This window comes from Drosophila erecta, unplaced genomic scaffold (assembly GCF_003286155.1).
Source record: "Drosophila erecta strain 14021-0224.00,06,07 unplaced genomic scaffold, DereRS2 tig00000055-arrow-pilon, whole genome shotgun sequence".
Lineage (NCBI taxonomy): Eukaryota > Metazoa > Arthropoda > Insecta > Diptera > Drosophilidae > Drosophila > Drosophila erecta.
Genome location: NW_020825200.1, coordinates 10,664,680 through 10,688,110, shown reverse-complemented (window position 1 = coordinate 10,688,110; position 23,431 = coordinate 10,664,680). Strand labels below are relative to the sequence as shown.

The 23,431-nt window shown below is 37.9% G+C and overlaps 1 protein-coding gene across 6 annotated transcripts in view; it reads left to right on the top strand.

Moving 5' to 3' along the window:
• The window catches only part of LOC6542123 (acetylcholine receptor subunit alpha-type acr-16), a 97,419-nt gene extending 77,699 nt beyond the window's left edge, over window positions 1–19,720 (top strand). For 2 of the 6 annotated variants that reach the window (XM_015159508.2, XM_026978510.1), the window contains 8 exons: window positions 3,706–3,886; window positions 5,121–5,196; window positions 5,565–5,759; window positions 6,513–6,599; window positions 14,713–14,822; window positions 14,890–15,104; window positions 15,168–15,341; window positions 15,926–16,142. In XM_015159508.2, coding sequence (XP_015014994.1) covers window positions 3,706–3,886; window positions 5,121–5,196; window positions 5,565–5,759; window positions 6,513–6,599; window positions 14,713–14,822; window positions 14,890–15,104; window positions 15,168–15,341; window positions 15,926–16,010 — 1,123 coding nt within the window. In that variant the 3' untranslated portion in view covers window positions 16,011–16,142. Of the gene's footprint in view, window positions 1–3,705; window positions 3,887–5,120; window positions 5,197–5,564; window positions 5,760–6,512; window positions 6,600–10,540; window positions 10,628–14,712; window positions 14,823–14,889; window positions 15,105–15,167; window positions 15,342–15,925 lie in introns of all 6 variants that reach the window. The other 4 variants (XM_001969315.3, XM_026978511.1, XM_015159507.2 and 1 more) reach the window with 4 other exon arrangements.
• Window positions 19,721–23,431: the final 3,711 nt, after the last annotated feature.

Sequence of the window (23,431 nt, the reverse complement as noted above, 5' to 3'; positions counted from 1 at the left end):
TACGCCCCATACGCCGATGCAAAAACATTCAGCAACAATTGCGAAGGGAGTTCAAATTACAAATGTTTTTGGTCTCCTAACGAGTGTTATTTGCCCGCATCACTCATTGAAGTGCCTTGAATAATTGCCCTTTCATTTCTCATATCTCATATCGCAATTTTCCATTTTCCATTTCCCATTTCCCATTCGGTTGGCTTTTAAAATGTCCGCTTCAGCGAGTGTGTGGGTGTGGGTGTGGGTGTGTGCTCTGCTGCGGCGGTGTGCGAGTGTGTGTGTGTGTGTGTACTGCAATCAATAAAGTAATCAATTGTTATCGGTGTGCTATATATCGTTCATCTTAGCTATTTGTTCACTTCTGTATGTTCCTAAACAACAATAAATGATAATAAGCTCATGTTTCTCGATTCTTGTTCGGTGTCCAATTATAATCATCTCTATATACCCAACCCAGCTATTGCTGTATGCTAATCCATAACTCTATGTCTGTGTTTAATCGTCTAACTACCCACCTATATGCCCATATTTATAACCAAATATATATATATATCTTTTGCCGTCTGTGTGTGTGCGTGTGCATCGATGTGTTAACAGACAGGCGTCGAGGAATCATACGGCATACCCATTAAGTCTGCGTAAGTTAGCCTAAGTACCAGTGTAAGCCCCAAGCCGCCTGCATGCACCCGATCCCCGCCAGAAACCTCAGATGGACCACAACTGCAGGGGCACCTAATGAAGTAGCAGATGTGGCTGCAGATGATGATTAAGGTGCCACTTTGTGCTGGGACAAATGGATGCGAAGGAATAACTCTATTTCTCTAGATTTATATCGCATTCAGCGTTTTTCCTTACCCACGGAATTATCTGCCAGATATCCCACACACGAAATGCATTCAGGCCGAGGCAAAAAACGGTTTCCATCTCCACTGCACCAGTTGCCCGTGGTTGTGAGCAAAAACTTCATTATGATATATCCATTTCCATTTTTTGGCCAGGTTTTCCTAGCTGCGATTTCAGTGAATACGTTTTTGGTGCACAAGGCGAAAAAAAAAACACCACACAAATCCGTGTCCACCCGGGGGAGCTTAAACATTTTAAGCCATAACTTAAACGTCAAAATTTGTTGCCACATGCCCGTGACTAAAAACAACTTAAATGCCCCAAAGCACCAAAACTGAAAGCCGCAAAAAGCAGACCCATACACGCATTTAGTCCGGCTACAAAACCTGGCTCAAATGAAGACAAACTGCTGCGGAGACTGTGGGCCGGTTATAAATGCACCTGGCGGAGTGTCAGCTCGTCGCATTTGCAGAACTAATTGCAATTTATATTTGCCACTGCAACACGAAGCTTACTTAACCTAATGGCGGAGCAGTTGGGTCCGGTGGTCACACACACGGTTTACGCTTGATTGACGCACGGGGCGTGTTATTCCCGGATTGCGAAATGGAATTTACATGTCACCCGAGAGCCGGGGAAACAAAAAAGATCCCGACGGAGGGAAACAATGAATCAGAACACGTACGCCCAGCAGCAGGTTTAATTTCCATGGCACGCAGCATCCGGCGTTGATTTCGCCGGAAAAAAGGGCAACGAATCGTTGGCAGGACCAGAGGCCAAGACAAAGGACAAGGCTGGAAATAAAAATCATATTGATTAGCTGGCTGCTGGGATAGTCAGGGGAAATCAGTAGATGGAGCCGAGCGGCCGTGGAGCGGCTGTCAACTTTGTTTGCTAATGAACTTGCCAGGACTTCGTCCAGGATTCGTGTTCCGACAAGCGATAGAAGCACTCGCCCCCCATTTTCCCCCACTTTCCAGGCAGCTTGCAAAGGATTTCTGCCAACATGGCTCCGACAGACCTTCACTTCGTTTAATTTATTAATTCTTCCCCCCAGTCCCCCAAACACGACTCACATTTGGACCTAATTTGTATGCGTCGCCAGCGCTGCTAATGTGCGGCCATCATTTAGATCAATAGGAAGGCATTCACAGACACGGATGCGGATACACAAAAAGTTTGCAGGCTGGCGAGCGGATTGGTTCTGCCTCATTATTAAGCAAATCAATCGACTACATCTCCTTCTTTTTACTTATGCTGATTTCGGGCGCGAATTGCGATTCCTTTCACGGCTGATTAATTGAGATGCCGTACCTTTAACCGCCAATGCCAAAAGCTTTCACTCTAATTGCAACATTATCTGTATATTTTTCAAAGCCTAACAAGTCGGAAGTAAGCCGCAGCCCAAAAAGAAAAACTGAAAACTAAAACCTGAAAACTGACACTGATCCGTGGCCGAAAAACCGAATCCAAGTCGGAAGCCACGTCAATATTAATAAAGCCCAGAAAACGAGAGAGAGCGAATTTTTCACTTTTGAAATTAAAATGATTTTAAATGCGGACCAAGTGATGAAGGTTGCGATGCCCCAAAAAGGATTGACGTGCCAATTAGGTGTGAAAATTGAAATATGTTGCAGCACCTTCGCCTTTAACAAGTTCGCCTGGTCGAAAGGCTCCCACCTGGCTGTCATATCAATTAAGTGTGACTTACAGATACACAGATACACATTCTCGGTACGGGTGAAGCGCCATCCAAGCCGCAAGCTCTTAAGCCCAAGTGGACCACATCTGGGCTTCGGTTTTCAGCTTGACCAGCCGCTAATCAGCGCACAAATACCCCTTAAATGCTACAGCAATTGCATGTAAGCCGTATTACCACAGGAAACACGCCCCAACACGCCCTCAATGTAACCACCCACCCACATCATACGTACAACCCATCGCCCCTTTGGGCATCATGAGTCCCATGTCATTGCCTCTTTGCGGTGACCGAAAAATGCAAAACAAAATTGTCCCCAAAATGTTTACGCAACATTCTCGGCACTCCAGTCGAAATCAGAGCAGTAATTGCATTTTATTGCAGCTTTCGAGGGCAGCGGCAAAGTCAAGAGATACTCATACATAATGCACGCAAATATATACATATACGAGTATAGTATATATTCACTGATGGGTTTACTCGTATATCTATAGCATGCTTTGCCCACATTTTTCGAGTATCTACTGAGGTTCATTTGCATATGCGCATATTGCTACTGACGGGATTCTGGATAGTGGCCACAGAGATACAAAGATACATACGTAGCTAGAAAGATATTTGTATCCGGCCAGCCGCAGATTCCCTTTGCCATTTCCCGGTCCTGCTTCGAGTGTTATGTGGCAATAGAAATTCCGTTGGGTCGTCTAGCGCTGTTTGTGATCCATTACAGTAAACACCCCATGCAACAGACCAAAGTAAACCCTATTAGCCTTAAGTAACATATGTAAGTCTGCCCCCAGTAGAGTTTTGAGAACACATAGACTTTAAGACCAACACACAACCAAAACAACAGCCCACACACAAAAATTCCCACGAATTCCCAGAATAGATGTATACATATATCCCCCGAAAACTCCCAGCTCTAGTTATCTAGAGCATAGTCCACAAAAAAACAAAAAACAAAAAACATTTTTAGTAGCTATGAAAGAAGAGAATGACAAACTAAAGCGCAAGTCACATATAACCAAACAAAAACGATCAAAAGTCACTAAATAATAACAATACAAAGGGATAACCGATGAATCGAACTGATTATTAAGTTGATAAGCGAATAACAAAGCAATCGATCGAGACAATAATCCATTAAAACAAATTGTACAATAATCTAGCGCGGATGAGGGATTCGATGGCACGTATCACACCAACATTGTGGTCAAACATAACGGCAGTTGTCTGTACGTGCCCCCTGGTATCTTCAAGAGCACATGCAAGATAGACATCACGTGGTTCCCATTTGATGACCAACATTGCGAAATGAAATTCGGTAGTTGGACTTACGATGGAAATCAGGTAAAGTGGCAAACGACAAAATACACAGCAAAACAAAATAGCAAACAGTAACCAACAGCAGCTAGTTCCAATAGTACAGTGAACGCTGGCTACACTAGGCAACACATCACATTATCCACACGAACACACAAACACCCGAACTTCAACACATTCCAACTCGAGCACGATCACGCTTTTGCCAATCACGAGACTCACGCACGAGGAAGCGCGAGGATAGTCCAACATGCCGAGAGTTGACTGTAGCCAAAGCAATAAGAATTTATAAAGAGCGTAGGATGAATAATATGTAGGGTTAGGACGGATTTGTAATTTCGTTTATATGCTTTTCCAAACTTCTATCTCTTTTTCTCACCGTCTATCTATCTCTATCCACCCAAACTACCTTCTAGTTTATCTCATGTCGAACAATTCTTTGCGTTTTTGCGAATTACAAAACCAAAAGATCGTAGTGTTGTTAACAACACTGAACTGTAATAGGTCCTGCGTGTCGGCTGAAATATTCAACTCAGATGATTGAATATTTTATGCCCACGCGCCTAAGCTTAGCTTAAAAAGCAACCGCTTTCAGCACTGGTCAGCTTTATACAGTGTTGGAAAGACACGGTTGACTCCTTATAAAAAGTCTTCCAAAACGGAATCATGTGTGGAAACGGTAGTTTCTTTCAACGCAGAGAACTTCTGAAGTTTCAACTATTTTGCATGGTAGCAGGCAAAAAACCACGCCCAAATTAATCAGCGTCAGGCGAATGTTTGGACGACGTAAAGACTCTTAATGAAAGTCAACAAAGAAAGCAAAATGTATATTTATACCGAAAGTAATGGATGTTTTGAGAACATCTTTGATTTACAGCGCTTTATTTACCACGTATTTTGCACACACAAGAATTTACAAACCAATCTCAAATCACAAATGAAAAGAATAAAAAAGTCTATATTTTGCTCGCTCTCTATCTCTCTCTCTCTTTCGTACACCTCGAACACATGCTATATCTGTACATAAATGTTGTTTCAATGTGGCTTATTGTAAAAACTCTTAACAAAATTCAACAACAAACTAAACTCTTAAATGTTCTCTTTCTCCAATAAAAAAAAACAAAACTCAAACTCAATGACCAACCTCCACAAAAAAAAATAAAAAAAAAAAATGTAAAAATTAATTTGCTTATTGCAAATTGATTTCCATTCCCTGTGAATACCCATGAAAAAACAATACAAAATATTGTTTGAAATTCAGTTGGATTTGGTTTTGAATTCCGAAGATGGAGGGGATCTTTCCGATTTCATAACAAATGGCGAGTGGTACTTGCTTGGTTAGTAAACAAACCTCATTACGCTTATTTCTCTAACTGTTATTTCGTTTGATCGTTGTCATTTGTAAATGTCTTATCAGCATAACCGCAATTGCAAAGGAAACCGCATTGCTTATTATTTCACACATTGCTTGCCAACCAAAATTGCTTCATAGACCATTATGATTTGCTTAGCTTCTGATTTCTTCGAACTAGTTTTACGATTTAGTGTATGTACATATCTTTGCGATCTCGATCGGAAGTCTAATCTGTAAAAATCTGTTGTACATACCTGTGTCCTTGTGTCTGTATGTGTATCCATGTTTGTGCCTTTGTCTCGATCCACGATATCCTTGCTTGAAGCTCACTAATCCAATTTTATCGTTCAGCCATGCCGGGAAAGAAGAATACGATAGTCTACGCCTGCTGCCCAGAACCATATGTCGATATCACCTTTACTATACAAATACGTCGCCGTACATTATATTATTTTTTCAATTTAATCGTGCCATGTGTGCTAATCTCATCGATGGCCCTCCTGGGCTTCACATTGCCGCCGGATTCGGGCGAGAAACTGACGCTGGGTGAGTATGCCAATCGAGTCGCGTTAGTCCAAACACAGAACCACCTCAGAACATATGTACCAACCGATCTGAACTGTAATATTCAACTTTCTAAATGAATTTTGTGAGTTTTTCAGCGGTGATTACCCTATTCCGAAATCCCCAAATGCATAGATGTATCAGTTAGTTACAGAGTTAGGCTATCCGGCAGGTTATCGAGTTTTCTTGAGGTCAAGCAGCAAGGGTAGCGAAATGAGGCTAAGCTGGATTTAATTATCAAATAAAGATAAACCCCTAAACCCCTTAAAATCTACGTATTCCACGCTGCTTCTAACGATAGTCAGTCTATGCATGTTCTCTGTTCAGTTTTTAACTAAAGTAAAATTACTCTTAAAAATCAACCAAGTGTTTCCTTTTTGAAAGTTTATAAAATCAAAATCCACAGCCAATATTCATGGTACATATACTAGAAAATATATGAAAAGGAAACACTTTTCTTGTGCTTTTAAAATGAAAATAAAAGTCCCCGCTGTTCCGTGCAAAGATTAAATAAATACCCCCTTATAAACTCCATGAACAACCCATCCCGATAAAGGAGTTAAATTAATACCTAAAGCCGATGAGTAAAATGTATAACAGTACTTCTCATTTTTTGATAAATACTTACTAATGATAAAACTTATTCCGTAAACTTGATCTTTCAGTTTTCCGATGTGTTTTGCGTTCGACTTTGATTTAAATTGCGTTTTATATTTATTGTATCTCTTGTTGCAGGCGTAACTATACTACTATCATTAACAGTATTTCTAAACCTTGTCGCCGAGTCCATGCCGACAACGTCGGATGCTGTTCCTCTTATAGGTACACACACACGATATTAAAACGCTATAGCTTAAAGTACGGACCGATCGGTCGGGCTATCGTCCACTACCACCAGTGGCGAGCAGAAAGTCGTGCTGTGCTAATGCTGTTTTTAGTTAATCATTAGTTTTGCTACAGTAGTGCAATGAACTGAGAAACGAAATGAAACTAAAACTAAACTAAAACCAAAAACCAAAAACCAAAAACCTCTCACGAATACTAACAAAAGATACCGATCAGAAACGAATACGAAATACCAATACCAATTAACTTAGTTTTCTACACTTCTGTAACTGTAACTGTTTTCTGCCTCACACCCACACACCCGAAAGCCGGAAACCCGGAAACCCACACTCCGGATATCCGGAACACCTCCACACGAATGAGGAATGATCAATAACTCCTAACTCTCCGTATGTTTGCCATAGATCTGTCCTAATCTTTCTGTAATCTCTGGACTCTCACCTCGAGTGCCACCACCGAGCCACTGGATGTCGGATAGACTAGCCACACGAACTATATATGTTAGCCCCGAACACCACTGAAACCACTGCCAACACTGAACCAGAACCACCACCACAGTACTCAGAACCTTTCCAGTTACCAAGTATCATGTGCCCAGTAAGGTACTCAAGTCGAGCCCGAGGAACACTTTCTTTCCGTCTTTCATAAGCTTTCTCTCGCTTCTCCTACTAACCTTAGCTCATGGTCTTGTAAAGTCTTTTGCTATATACTTTTTGATAACTACTCAATCCCCGTCTGGTTGGGGTCACCCTCCGGTAGCTCTGACATAATTGGTATACGAACACATGACAAACACCCATCACCACTCCAATCAAAGCCACAATCACAACTACTGCCACAACTACAGCCCAGCTACAAGTACAAATACAATTAAGAGAGTTCGATTTTCGGTTCGATTTTGCTGTGTTTGCCCAAAAAATAAGGAACGAAAACCGTCCTATATAATCGGTTCCTCAGTTATTATTGTCGTTTTGTTGTTGCTTTGTTTGTTCGATTGTTTGTTGGATTCGTTTGCTTATCTACGTGTGCCTTTAGCTGATCCCTTTGTTTCGATCGTATCGTTTCGTTGGCCTCTTCAGTTCTTAGCCTGCCACCCCCTACCCAATGTTACAACGAGTAATCCCCGATCATCCTGTAAATAAGCTTGTCTTTAGTGTGACCTCGCCTCATCATCACGCTGGGACGAGTACTCCTCCCACACTTTCCCGCCCCAAATCATCCTTACCTGAAAGCATAGCAGCATTTTAAAACCGCATCAAAAACGTAGACAGAAATGCAATTAAAGAAAATGTATTTTAAATCTAGCCACAACTGTATATATACACAAATATCTAAAACGAGAAACTCTAAAAAATCCAACGAACCACCTTTTTTCGCTACCAAAAGAGATTGAAAAAAATGTATAAATACAAATAGCTGAAGGAAAACCAAAGCCAAAAGGAAACAGCAAGCAGCAAACAGCAAACCAGAAACGAAAACCAACTAACCAACTTACAAAAAAGCCCAACAGCCGAGTTAACCAGTTTCCCATTTTTTGTTTAATATTTTCCTTGGTCCGGCCAGACAAAAACACCATCCAACCATAAATGAAACAAGAGTGAAAGTGGTGGAAGGATTGCAGTGTGATTGGGCTCGAGGGCAGGCAGCCGCAGTTGGGGGCAGAGACGTAGCTGCACTTACACTTATGTCCGGCACTGTTGCTGCTGTCAGTTCTCGGCAACCCAAACGGCCTTCTGCCCCCAAATTCAAATTCAATTGCAATACTCACCACCAGAGAACTCTGAAAGCTGCCACGTAGACATGTTACCCTGATTCCGTAATGCGTTAACCGTGTACAAGTTAGAGTTTAGAACAGATATCGTAGAGGTTTGTATGTCGGTTGAAGCGAAATTTTGATACTTGGCTTGGTAGAGAGGAATAGCTAGATAGGCCAGAGAACCCGAATCACTGAGCACACGAATCAAAGCCGTTACAGTAGAGGCATCGCGGTAGGTATAGATTTACCAATCAGTTTGTATCCCTAGAGCTGTACAAATACGCCTTAGGGGCAGTGCAGGACTGCCCACGAAACTAAGCATCTATGTTAACCATATGACTATATACCCATATATATATATATTTCGACACCGATCACCCACAAAAAAACGAACACTGTAAATAGACAACACGATGAACAGACGTAAGTACACCGAACCACAAAAATACAAAACACCACCGAACCACAAACAACCACTAAAAGAACAACCAGAACTTTTGTCGAACGCAGCAGCATGCTACTTCAAAAAAATATAACCCAAATGAGGCTAGAACCGAAAGCAATCCGAAGCTTTACACCTTCTTAACACTCTGTCTTAACCCTATTTCGCTCTCGCTCCTTCAGTATATATATCAGTTTGCCAATAACCATATAGCTACTATATCTCTCCATCTTGTTCCGGCAAGAACTATTTGAGCTTGCACCCACTTATTCGCAAGAAACAAATCGAATTCTCACACCAACAACCAACTACCAGCCAACCAACCACCCAGCCACTAACAACACCAAACTAATCTAGTCTTCTTGCTCAACAACCTGGATATGTATCTATATTTTAAAAAGCAAACACCAGTCATTTGCAACCCGTAAACTCCTGGCATCTAAACCGAACCCTCGAACCACATAGAACCGTAGCGCTAAACGAATCTCCAGATAAACGATAAACCCTAAACGAAACCAAAATCGAAGCAACATTTGAACTTGCATTTATGCAGATCCATTTGATCAGATGGTAGAGTTGCAACTCCACATAATATCGTATCGTTCATGATGTCGAGCCCATCATGCGTTCATATTATGTCATGTATCAATATATTAAACCGCTCCAAAACCGAATCCGAATCCATCCTCCCCAACCACCAAAGAGCAGCGGCCGTGGGGCATTGGGAAAATGATTTGCATGCGATGTGCGAATTTAGCCCCTTCATAATGGTCTTCGCTCTCGCTTCCACACTCGTGCCGTCTCCTTCGCCGCGGCACGTAGCAAATTAAATGGGGCGCGCATGTGGGCGTGGCAAATTGGCAACACGTAGCGCAAGTGTAAAGGGGGTCCCATCTCGCCATCTTGCCATCTTGCCACCTTGAGTCGACTTGGAGTTCAATTTACAAATATTCGCAGGCCAAGAAAAACTTGCGCTACTTTCAAAGTTTTTGCAGTCCCTCCTTTGCTGTACTAATGGGTCAAAGTTGAAAGGATGTTACCATCCCCGCCCCCTAAAACCACTAAGCTCTTGAAAAGTTGAGTTTTTCAAAAAATTAATACTTCGAGATGTTGTGCACATTCTGTGCCCATTCTGTCAGTTGTATCTGACGTAGAAGAGGAAATTACTTCAGAGATTTAAGCCAACACCATCTCATCGGGGTCAACTTTGAAAGAGCTCCCCCAGCTTATTATATATATGTACATTTATAAAGCCACTTCCCCACCCACTTCAGGTCCCGGTTTCTGTTGGACCCCTGGCCCCTTTCCAATTTTGAGTTCGCAGCATACTCAGGCATATACTCATCCACACTCAAGCACACTCCATTCAGAGATCAAGATCAATGAAACCAATAAATGCTAATTCTAAATAGCCAAGATCCAAGAAATCAATCTCCAAGTTGTTCGGCCCGAAAGGCGCTGCGAAAACCCAAACCTCGAACAGATACAAAGACTCGGAACCCACAGACACTGCCCCACTACTGAGCCTACATACATACATGTGTACATGTGTAACTATCCAAAGTCCTCGATATGCCTACGAATACACGAAACACAGATACAGATACACTGGAACATACATAAACGTACGCTTTTTGATTTCCATTTTGATTGTGTCATTTGTTTTTGTGTGGTTGTTATTGTATTTTTCAAAACAAAAACGAAATTCTTTTGTTTCAGGAGTTACAATTCTTCTATCGCTCACAGTGTTTCTCAACCTTGTAGCTGAGACATTGCCCCAAGTATCTGATGCAATCCCCTTGTTAGGTAGCGATTGCATTTAAAACATACTTACCAAATGCAAATATATATTCAAATTTGTCAAAACAAAAACCAAAGAATAATTAACAAAGTACTTAATATGATTTACACGTACACGCCTAAATATATGTGTATATATAGCCGTATATATACATATATATGTAACTACATATATATATTCATGAATATTATTGTTATTGTTGTTACCTATATATATACATATCTATTACGATTATATTACTCACACACATTGCTAAATTGTTCGCATATATAATCCCCAAACAAACCAAAGCCAAAAAGAAACCAAACCGAACTTAAACTTAAATAAAGTATTAGTCTAACCAACCAACCAAGTCAAACAGTATCCAACTCTAAAGTGACAAAGTTGTTAAATGTTATTTGTGTACGTCGTACTATGTTTACTAATTACAGCAACTTTGCTAAGTACTTACTAACTTAACTCAACTTAACTTAACTAAACCAAACCAAACTAAACCAAATCAATTCTAATTCTAATTCCAACTCGTACTCTCTGTCCCACCATATCTTCTGAATCGTTCCGTTCTGAACTTGAAGTTAAAATATCAAATACAATATATATCGAAGCAGTTTCTTAGTTGATCATACTATCTTCTGTTGCCTCTACGTCTCTCTCTCTCTCTGTCTCTATCACTCTGCCTATATCCTACTATATTCATTTGAACAATCGCCAATCTTTTTGGTTTGCTTCTTATTCAAGTCAGCTTAGATTAACAACAAGTCCCCAGGTAGCCAGTAATGAACACAGGTTAGGGCAATCTTTTAAATGCTATCGTTATCTATATGTACTTCCGAACTATACTTCCTTCACTTCCGTTTCCGCTTTCTCTTCAATTTCTTCCTCAATGCCTCATTGAAGTTCGTCCAATCGAAATTCGAAGATGCCGCACAAATGATCGATCAAATTCTCTTCAATATATATACTCAATTCCCTGAACTAAAGCGACGATGCGTTGATGATGTAATAGATACACAAACTATCCGTTCATTCCAATCCAATATGCATACACTCAAAAATTTGAATTTAATAATTTATCTATTTCATCGAAGCGTCGTTTTGGCAAGTTCCTTCTACAAATATTCCACTTGTGCAAAACTAAATAAACGATTATGTATTCAATATATATCCGAACTATATAATATAACTGTTATGTATTGCAGTACACCTTGCTTGTACTCTTTTCGCTTCGTTCAAACCGTCACTCCCTCAATTTCAACCCATATGTAATTACAAAAGATACTTATGAGACAGATTTCAATGCAAGTGAGTTTGGGATAATACTTGTGAAAAGTAACGAAATACTATGCTTAATGATGTCGTCGTTGAAGACACAAGAAATAAATAGAAAGACATCTATTACAAAAAAAAAAAAAAAGAAAGAAAGAAGTTTTATGTCTTGTATTGTATGATTTGACTTTTTTGCTAACAGCTTTGATTTGTGTTTGATTTGGTTCTCTCACTCTCACTGTCACTATCACTCTCACTATCACGCCACCCAACTCACTCGCTCATGAATAGATAATCGAGTTTTGCATTGCTCCACCATCACAGTCACAATAAGAAGATATATTTTCACCCTCGGTTTGTCCATGATTACTGTCACCATCTTGAAGCTCGTTCTCGTTATCGTTATCGTTATCGCTCGCTCACCCGTCACACAGGAAACTCTCAGTCATGACCACGACCACCCAACCACCCAACCACCCAACCACCAACCACCCACGAACCACCCACAAGAACCCACCCACACACGCTACTTCAACTATCTTAGCTATTGTCTGTGCCACCCAAACCCACGCAAATCCCCCGATAACATATGTATCTCCAATCCAAACCTATGCGACCTCACCTTCGATATACTGTTTGACCCATTTCTCGGAATGATATTTTTTGCTTGAGAACCTTTTGAGAACTCAAACAGCGAACGAAATCTAATAATCTCATAACTTGAATAATCCTTTTTTGTACATATATACTGATCGCTAGATTGCACATCTGGTATTGCAAAAATATCATTTCGCTGAGATCCGCTTATTGTGTTCGTTTGTTGAAATGGGTCGCGGATTCGTTTGCTTACAGATAACTGATAACCACTGTCCACTTGGAATGCACCAACCATCCCCACCAACAAATAACGAATAAATCAAATATTTATATGCTTGAAGACCGGGTATTCTTGTGTGCTAACTTGTGTGTTGTGTTCTCTGCGAGAAGGTTCAGCCAAAAAATATCATTTAGTCTTAAACCCCCGAAAAGCTCTGTGAAAAGGCGAGAACCGATCGAATTTGATCAAGTGCTCGCCTCCGTTTTCCATCCTCAATCCTGAATCCCGAATCTTCTAAACCCAACCAGAAACCAATGACACTGGGACGGAACTCCAGGACTGAAAACCCTCGCCGATCCACGAGACTTGCTGCACTCGATCCACTTGCACACGAGATCTGACCAAATTTGACCAAATATTTTGCAGGTGTCACTATACTACTGTCGCAAACAGTTTTCTCCCTGCTGGTCGGCAATGTTATTACGAAAACCAGCGAGGCTGTACCGCTCTTAGGTATTCGAACTTTCAATTGACTCGTTTGTAACGTTTGAGTTTATCATTTCGAACAAAAAAAAAAATACAATCAACATCCAATCAAACTAAATTAAAATTCTAGAGCTTTAAAAAACCAAACTCTTCTCTCTTTTAGCTGATAAATCAAAAACAAATGAATATGAAAACCAAAAACGATTGTACAAAGTACTTATTAGACATAACGAAAGTTTGCGCTAAAAATCAAAAGTGAATCTTGTAAAAACCCAACTAGACCGACTAAAGTAGGTAAAAGAATGTTAAGCGATGAAGAGCATGATCCAACTCCAACTGGATAAACACGAGATGCAGATGATGAACCAAGAGTATTTTTGGAACCTTATAACCCAGAACCCAAAACCCAATACCCAAAACCCCAACCCGAAACTAACCCCATCGAACAACCTCCGCTTCTTTAGACTTTTGGCTGAACCTCTTTGACTCTGCGAGAGACTCCAACTAACACGATAACCACACTCGATTCTATCCCGATTCTATAGCCGACTTTGCGACTGAGGGTGCTATAGCTCCACCTATAGCTTGTCCACCCATCTGCAAATCGGAATCGCTATGTACATATTTAATTCTTCGCTTAAGGTAACCGCAATTAGGCGTTGCTCCTCAAACCCAAGTATCAAAAGCCCCCTAAAAGCAATGAACTAATGAAACCGATTACTCAATCATAATTACCTATTCAGAGAGCATACAGTAAACTGCAGAAACGTTAAATCAATTGCAAACACATAATCCGTTCGCCGAAGCAATTAAAATATCAATTCCCAGCATTCTCTAGAACAATTTGAAATTTACATACCCCGACACAGAAAACCGATGACCCCAGTCCACCAACAAATTGCTTGCTTTAATTAGAGTAGAAGGAGCAAGGACAGTAAAGTTTCAGAAAAATATATCGGCGTACCATAGCTTGAGTATAAATTTTAATAAATATCAAAAACAAAATATTGCACTTGAAAGTATCCTGTTTAATGGGATTTTACTGTCCTCTGCTTCGAATTCGTCTTCAATTCTTAAAGCCATACCAGTGCATGACTCCTATTCAAAGTAGCTCACACTAAAGTGCATGAAGAGAATGAAACCTAAAAGTGTTTAACTTAAATCCAAACGTAGTGGCTTTCACTAGGCATTACTTAGTAGCATCCGCAACGTAAAGTAACATGCGTAACGTAACATAGTCACAGCATTGTAACAACACAGTAATTTTGATTACGCTACTTTCTCTAATCGAAAATCTAACCAAAGTCTTTCATGTAATGAAGCTAAACTAAAGTAATGTTGTACTATTTTTGTAAATTATAATTTCGAGCTTCTGTTCTTAGTGTTTTGATGATTTTGAGAGACCCCAGAGCACCACTCTAATATAGGCATTTTCTCTGCTCTCTGTTCACCCCAATTCAATCTGGCATCCGCAAACCGCAATCCGCCACCCCAAAATAAAATCCGCACCTGAATCCATAGGCACCTACTTCAATTGCATCATGTTCATGGTCGCATCGTCGGTGGTGCTGACAGTAGTGGTGCTCAACTACCATCACCGCACAGCGGACATTCACGAGATGCCACCGTGGGTGAGTCCCCCATCACTTGCGTCACTCACTGTTCCCCGTTTGATTTCCGGCTCCTCCCCATAACCAGATCAAGTCCGTTTTCCTACAATGGCTGCCCTGGATCTTGCGAATGGGTCGACCCGGCCGCAAGATCACACGCAAAACAATACTACTAAGCAATCGCATGAAGGAGCTGGAGCTGAAGGAGCGCTCCTCCAAGTCCCTGTTGGCCAATGTCCTCGACATCGACGACGACTTTCGGCACACAATATCGGGCTCCCAGACCGCCATCGGATCGTCGGCGTAAGTTCACCTCCGAATTGCCCAAGTTTTCTGATTAAAATGTTTTGAAATTTGAATCTGCAGTAGCTTCGGTCGGCCCACAACGGTGGAGGAGCACCACACGGCCATCGGCTGCAATCACAAAGATCTTCACCTAATTCTCAAAGAATTGCAATTTATTACGGCGCGCATGCGCAAAGCTGACGACGAAGCGGAATTGATTGGCGATTGGAAGTTCGCGGCAATGGTTGTGGATAGGTAAGAATGTGAAAAACTAACAACATATTGTAGTTCATTTTGTAAGACGATCTAATCCAGATTAAATAGATCAGGACTAGATCACGATCGAATATGAATAAAATTCCTCTTAAAACAAACATGTCATTCTTTCAAGCAAATGACAGAATGTTTTCAATCCAACTGGAAACATGTCACACTTGAAAAATCACGTTTTGATCCAATATCTGCGTGACTCTACTGCTTTTTAATATTTCCAACCACTACACCATTGTCCATCCGCACTCACCCACACAGTAGTGAACTTTAAGATATGTACTCGCGAATGGGTGTGAATTTACTGAACCAAACCGGCAGCTTTCGACAGCCGCCTGCTGTGCACGTCAAACAATAAGGCCACACGACTTCCGGCGGGATAAACGCACACAAGCACAGTGCCTCACGCATGCACACATACACCAGCACGCACAGCAGCACACACACACACCTATCCGTGCACGTGGCTCAAATATTGAAAGATGGCCGACTGCCGGACGCCATTTTGTTTGGCAGCCCTGCTGATTTGTTTGCTAACCCAGCGCTTTGCTTGCTCTTCTACTCCACAGATTTTGTTTAATTGTTTTCACGCTCTTCACGATTATTGCAACGGTTACCGTGCTGCTCTCGGCTCCGCACATAATCGTGCAATAAGGACGCTCGAATTAGGCCATTAAGATACGGATACGTCGGAAGCATCGGCGGACGGGAGATGCCTAGTTAAGTTCTTTTTCAAAAACCAAAAACTAGCAAAGCTGCTTCAAAACAAAGCAAACCAAAACAAACCGAAAAAAAACTACAAAAAAATAATAAAAATAAAAAATTGTTAATTACATTTTTAAGTAAAGAGAAAGAGCAAAAGAAAATGTTGCAAGAAAAAAAAGAAAAAAGAAACCAGACAAAATCATGTACTAAAAAATATTTTATGGACAAACCAAACAAAAAAGCAAAAATTACTGCCGTACAAGAACCGAAAAAGTGTTAAGTAAGCTACACACACACACACAAAATTATAAGAGTTAAGCAAGCAGAAAGAAACAACAATTGGTTAGGGATAGCCAATAAAAAGGACAACAAGGAAACATCGCGGGACAGGACCCTCAAAGGTTACATGTGTACACCCACTGACACAGACACACTCACATGCATCTAGGTAATTGCATGTACAATAACAGAGTTATAAGTTAATTAATATGCTGAGTTGTTATAATTTATGTAAGGTGAACAGACGGCAGACACACACACACACACAGATACACCTAAGATATATGATATATGTATAAGATATTGTTCCTATGAGACATTAGATATGTATTTAAAATGGCAACACGCTCACGTACAGAGACACACCGACACTGAAGCACTTAATTGACAAATGCAAAACAAGGGAATGAAACCATTTATTCGTAGGAAAGGACGAAAACAGGATAGGCACATAAGGACAGTGGGTTGAGGGGTACAAGTTATGGTCGGATGACCCTTTGTTGTCTGCATTTTTGAGCTCTAATATTTTCGCTTTCGGTTTTCATTTCGGGATCACGTGGACCAACACTATTTTGTTTGATTTCCTTCATTCCAGTTTGCAAACAAAATATGATCCCAGTGAAACAAAACCCTTGCGAAATCCCATTTGAGTGCATACTCACATTGATTTTACTTGTCATTTAACTTGTTCATCTTTTGGAACGCTTTTGGAGAGATATTTGCAAGATAGCTGATTGTAAATGGTAACAAACTGACACATAATAATGGATATTAACAAAGGTCTATATATACATACATATACTCATAGTGAATTGAATTAATTTTTAAAAGACGCATTCACGAACTCGGAAAGGGGAGGCATGTTCGTTGAACATCATGTTTTTAGAAAATTTATTGTTGAAATATTGTAGCGAATTGAGTAAGCATTAAGGGCGAAAGAAACCGAGTTATAGTCACCAATTAATTAGTCAAAGTAATAATAAACGGAAATTGAAAACCAGAGATCCCAAAACCGAACTAGCAATACAAGATCAACAGGTGTATATATATTTTATGACACATATATCACCGCATATATACATACACATATATATGGATATATTTTTAATAAAACAGTACGGAATCGAGCAAAACTAAAGACACTAAGCAAAAGAAGCTAAGCAGCGCAAGAACAGAAACCCACTATCAAATAATAAAAGCAAAAACCAACCAACCGAACCTAACCAATGCCACTCGAAATCACATGAATAAATCACAATTTTGTTGGAAATTTCGCATAGTTTTCGGATGAGTTCTCCCTGTCTATGTCTATGTACTTACCTACACCCCTGAGTATTCCTAAAAACGAGCTTCGAATTTTGTCTACTTTACTCTGCTCTCCCCAAAAAAGCATAAAGCAAAACAGTGATATTTACGGTATAGCCCCCAAAAAAGACGAACTCAAACACTCTTTCCGGAACCCACCTAAGAAACCTTGAAACGAGAATGTTTTCTACACAAAAACCAAAATCAATGAAAAACCTACCTCCTTGTCGAATGAGAATGTTAATGATCGAAGGACGAAAAAGCATAGAAACACTGCCGAGTTAATCGCACTCCTCTGTCCTCTGTCCCCTCATAAATAAAGAACCCATTTTCTTATTTTCGTCCTGCAAAAAGAATTTCTAACAGAATTGTGTGACAAGCCAACACTTTTGATAGCCAGACATAAAGTTTACTTAACGGATAAACCAGATCGGCCCTATACATAGCTACTATTGCCCGATGTCAAAATTTCAGATTGTCAGATTGTCAGAAGCAAACCAATCGAGTGCTGAATCAACTGAAGGAACTGCAGATCAGATCTAAGCGTTTAATGTGTATACACTCACTTTGTATGGTTTATTTGCATTTAGGTACATTTAAATTTAGATTTGATATGAGACGACTTTTACTTGCGCCCAGAGCGATGGGTAATCCTACCGAAAACTGCTCTGTCCCCATGAGGTTGTTGTTTTTCGAGGTGCGAATTCCAGTTGAAATTGAGATCTTGAGTTGAAATAGAGGGAATCACAATCAGAATAAGATGTGGATGTGAAGAGATAGAGTTGCGGAGGGTGTGTGCATTTTAAATTTAATTTTTTTTATAATTAATTTAGTGCTAATCTTTGAGCAGCTAGGCGCATAATTAGAACTACGTATATGTGTATGGATGTCTTTTTGATAAAAAGAAGCTGTTTTAAGAAGCAAACCATTTTCTACACTCTTTAAAAGATTGAACTCTACATGTACGAGATTATGTATAATACAAGTAATAATAATTTAGCGTTAACTAGGCAATTATAAAATGCGGTGACCTGCAAAAGGAGCCATAAACTAAGCGTCCTACATTAGGAGAGGTCGACCTTCGACCCAAGCGATTACCAGAGATAAAGTTAATGAAATGGTGCAGTTGCGAGGGAAGGCGAATACTAAAACGATAAACGAATTTAAAATTGATAAAGAACATGAAATTACCACGAAACCAAACTTGTAGTGAGCCAAGCGCTTTTTCATTTGAAAACTCTACTACTCACTTACGACTTACCTACTTTGCAAGTATTAACTAATTTCCTCTGATCAGAGTTACACGCAATCGCGAAATGCAAAAAGCTAATTACAAAACGGTTGGTACACGCCCAAACAACACACACAGTCAGTCAGACATGAAAGATGACAAATGAAAAATGAAAGCATTCGAATTGTTCGTATTACAAACAAAAAATAAAGAAATCAGCAAGCCGAAGAGTTCGAATTTCGTTTCAATTGCACTCCGCATGTTCTCAAACCCCCCAGGGCAATTAAACAGAGTTCAACAATAAATAGCGCATTAAAGACCGATTCGAGACACTTTTTTAAACAAAGCGAATATATTTAAAATTAGCATTTAACTAAATGACAAAAACGTAGTCTATAAACTGCGAATGTTTAGCACTAAACTGACCCGAGCAGAAATCTGCCAGCCAACCCGAATCCAAATCCAAGCCTCCACCTGTGTCCCAAGTCTAACTACCACATCAATTTAAATAGCTAATTGCATAATTATTAAACCGTTACTGAATTTCTGTCGATTGCCAATCGCGAAAAAGAAAACCATAAAATCTTCCCGAAAATTATGCATGTAAAAATGGAAATGGCTAAGAAAAAACCAAAAAATTAGCAAGAAGTCTGTTGTCAATAAGAATTATTGGCAGACAAATAACTTTCGTCACATTGACGATAATAACTAATTTTAAGCGAAAAACAAAGGAATTAATTGATTTAAATAATAAACAAATTAATATTAAAAATCGAGAGACATGATTGCAACAAAAACACAAAAACTGAATAAATATTTATTTTGAAAAGAGAATGGAAACAACCAGTTGTTTTTCTTTAGTACTCTAGCCGCTGACAAAAAAAAGGATTTAAAATATTAGTTATGTACCTGAGCGTTATTCCCTCGCAAATTATATAATTATTTAAATATTTATACATCTAATTAATGTTTCTAAAAATCTGCATTTAAATTTAGAAATTTTGTTTTATTCAATTTTTTTTAATTTTTAATTAGTTTTGTTATTATTTAATTTTTTAAATAAACAAATTTTAATTTTTTGCCATTTTTCGTAAATTTTGATGATGGTACCCCTTATCGAAAATGCGAAAATTTGTAAAAATAATTTTATGTGAAAAATAATCAGTATTTTGTCGATAGCAATAAAAATAGTTGTCCAAAAGTAGAATGTCATACCTCGTTGAATTCGTAACTAAATTCCCTATCGACCTGTTATTAAACAAACAAATTTTAATTTTTTGCCATTTTTCGCAAATTTTGATGATGGTACCCCTTATCGAAAATGCGAAAATTTGTAAAAATAATTTTATGTGAAAAATAATCAGTATTTTGTCGATAGCAATAAAAATAGTTGTCCAAAAGTAGAATGTCATACCTCGTTGAATTCGTAACTAAATTCCCTATCGACCTGTTATTAAACAAACAAATTTTAATTTTTTGCCATTTTTCGCAAATTTTGATGATGGTACCCCTTATCGAAAATGCGAAAATTTGTAAAAATAATTTTATGTGAAAAATAATCAGTATTTTGTCGATAGCAATAAAAATAGTTGTCCAAAAGTAGAATGTCATACCTCGTTGAATTCGTAACTAAATTCCCTATCGACCTGTTATTAAACAAACAAATTTTAATTTTTTGCCATTTTTCGCAAATTTTGATGAATTACCCCTTATCGAAAATGCGAAAATTTGTAAAAATAATTTTATGTGAAAAATAATCAGTATTTTGTCGATAGCAATAAAAATAGTTGTCCAAAAGTAGAATGTCATACCTCGTTGAATTCGTAACTAAATTCCCTATCGACCTGTTATTAAACAAACAAATTTTAATTTTTTGCCATTTTTCGCAAATTTTGATCGAAAATACCCCCCCTTATCGAAAATGCGAAAATTTGTAAAAATAATTTTATGTGAAAAATAATCAGTATTTTGTCGATAGCAATAAAAATAGTTGTCCAAAAGTAGGATGTCATACCTCGTTTAATTCGTAACTAAATTCCCTATCGACATGTAATTAAACAAACAAATTTTAATTTTTTGCCATTTTTCGCAAATTTTGATGATGGTACCCCTTATCGAAAATGCGAAAATTTGTAAAAATAATTTTATGTGAAAAATAATCAGTATTTTGTCGATAGCAATAAAAATAGTTGTCCAAAAGTAGAATGTCATACCTCGTTGAATTCGTAACTAAATTCCCTATCGACCTGTTATTAAACAAACAAATTTTAATTTTTTGCCATTTTTCGCAAATTTTGATCGAAAATACCCCCCCCTTATCGAAAATGCGAAAATTTGTAAAAATAATTTTATGTGAAAAATAATCAGTATTTTGTCGATAGCAATAAAAATAGTTGTCCAAAAGTAGGATGTCATACCTCGTTGAATTCGTAACTAAATTCCCTATCGACCTGTTATTAAACAAACAAATTTTAATTTTTTGCCATTTTTCGCAAATTTTGATGATGGTACCCCTTATCGAAAATGCGAAAATTTGTAAAAATAATTTTATGTGAAAAATAATCAGTATTTTGTCGATAGCAATAAAAATAGTTGTCCAAAAGTAGAATGTCATACCTCGTTGAATTCGTAACTAAATTCCCTATCGACCTGTTATTAAACAAACAAATTTTAATTTTTTGCCATTTTTCGCAAATTTTGATGATGGTACCCCTTATCGAAAATGCGAAAATTTGTAAAAATAATTTTATGTGAAAAATAATCAGTATTTTGTCGATAGCAATAAAAATAGTTGTCCAAAAGTAGAATGTCATACCTCGTTGAATTCGTAACTAAATTCCCTATCGACCTGTTATTAAACAAACAAATTTTAATTTTTTGCCATTTTTCGCAAATTTTGATGATGGTACCCCTTATCGAAAATGCGAAAATTTGTAAAAATAATTTTATGTGAAAAATAATCAGTATTTTGTCGATAGCAATAAAAATAGTTGTCCAAAAGTAGAATGTCATACCTCGTTGAATTCGTAACTAAATTCCCTATCGACCTGTTATTAAACAAACAAATTTTAATTTTTTGCCATTTTTCGCAAATTTTGATGATGGTACCCCTTATCGAAAATGCGAAAATTTGTAAAAATAATTTTATGTGAAAAATAATCAGTATTTTGTCGGTAGCAATAAAAATAGTTGTCCAAAAGTAGAATGTCATACCTCGTTGAATTCGTAACTAAATTCCCTATCGACCTGTTATTAAACAAACAAATTTTAATTTTTTGACATTTTTCGCAAATTTTGATCGAAAATACCCCCCCTTATCGAAAATGCGAAAATTTGTAAAAATAATTTTATGTGAAAAATAATCAGTATTTTGTCGATAGCAATAAAAATAGTTGTCCAAAAGTAGAATGTCATACCTCGTTGAATTAGTAACTAAATTCCCTATCGACCTGTTATTAAACAAACAAATTTTAATTTTTTGCCATTTTTCGCAAATTTTGATGATGGTACCCCTTATCGAAAATGCGAAAATTTGTAAAAATAATTTTATGTGAAAAATAATCAGTATTTTGTCGATAGCAATAAAAATAGTTGTCCAAAAGTAGAATGTCATACCTCGTTGAATTCGTAACTAAATTCCCTATCGACCTGTTATTAAACAAACAAATTTTAATTTTTTGCCATTTTTCGCAAATTTTGATGATGGTACCCCTTATCGAAAATGCGAAAATTTGTAAAAATAATTTTATGTGAAAAATAATCAGTATTTTGTCGATAGCAATAAAAATAGTTGTCCAAAAGTAGAATGTCATACCTCGTTGAATTCGTAACTAAATTCCCTATCGACCTGTTATTAAACAAACAAATTTTAATTTTTTGCCATTTTTCGCAAATTTTGATGATGGTACCCCTTATCGAAAATGCGAAAATTTGTAAAAATAATTTTATGTGAAAAATAATCAGTATTTTGTCGATAGCAATAAAAATAGTTGTCCAAAAGTAGAATGTCATACCTCGTTGAATTCGTAACTAAATTCCCTATCGACCTGTTATTAAACAAACAAATTTTAATTTTTTGCCATTTTTCGCAAATTTTGATGATGGTACCCCTTATCGAAAATGCGAAAATTTGTAAAAATAATTTTATGTGAAAAATAATCAGTATTTTGTCGATAGCAATAAAAATAGTTGTCCAAAAGTAGAATGTCATACCTCGTTGAATTCGTAACTAAATTCCCTATCGACCTGTTATTAAACAAACAAATTTTAATTTTTTGCCATTTTTCGCAAATTTTGATGATGGTACCCCTTATCGAAAATGCGAAAATTTTTAAAAATAATTTTATGTGAAAAATAATCAGTATTTTGTCGATAGCAATAAAAATAGTTGTCCAAAAGTAGAATGTCATACCTCGTTGAATTCGTAACTAAATTCCCAATCGACCTGTTATTAAACAAACAAATTTTAATTTTTTGCCATTTTTCGCAAATTTTGATGATGGTACCCCTTATCGAAAATGCGAAAATTTGTAAAAATAATTTTATGTGAAAAATA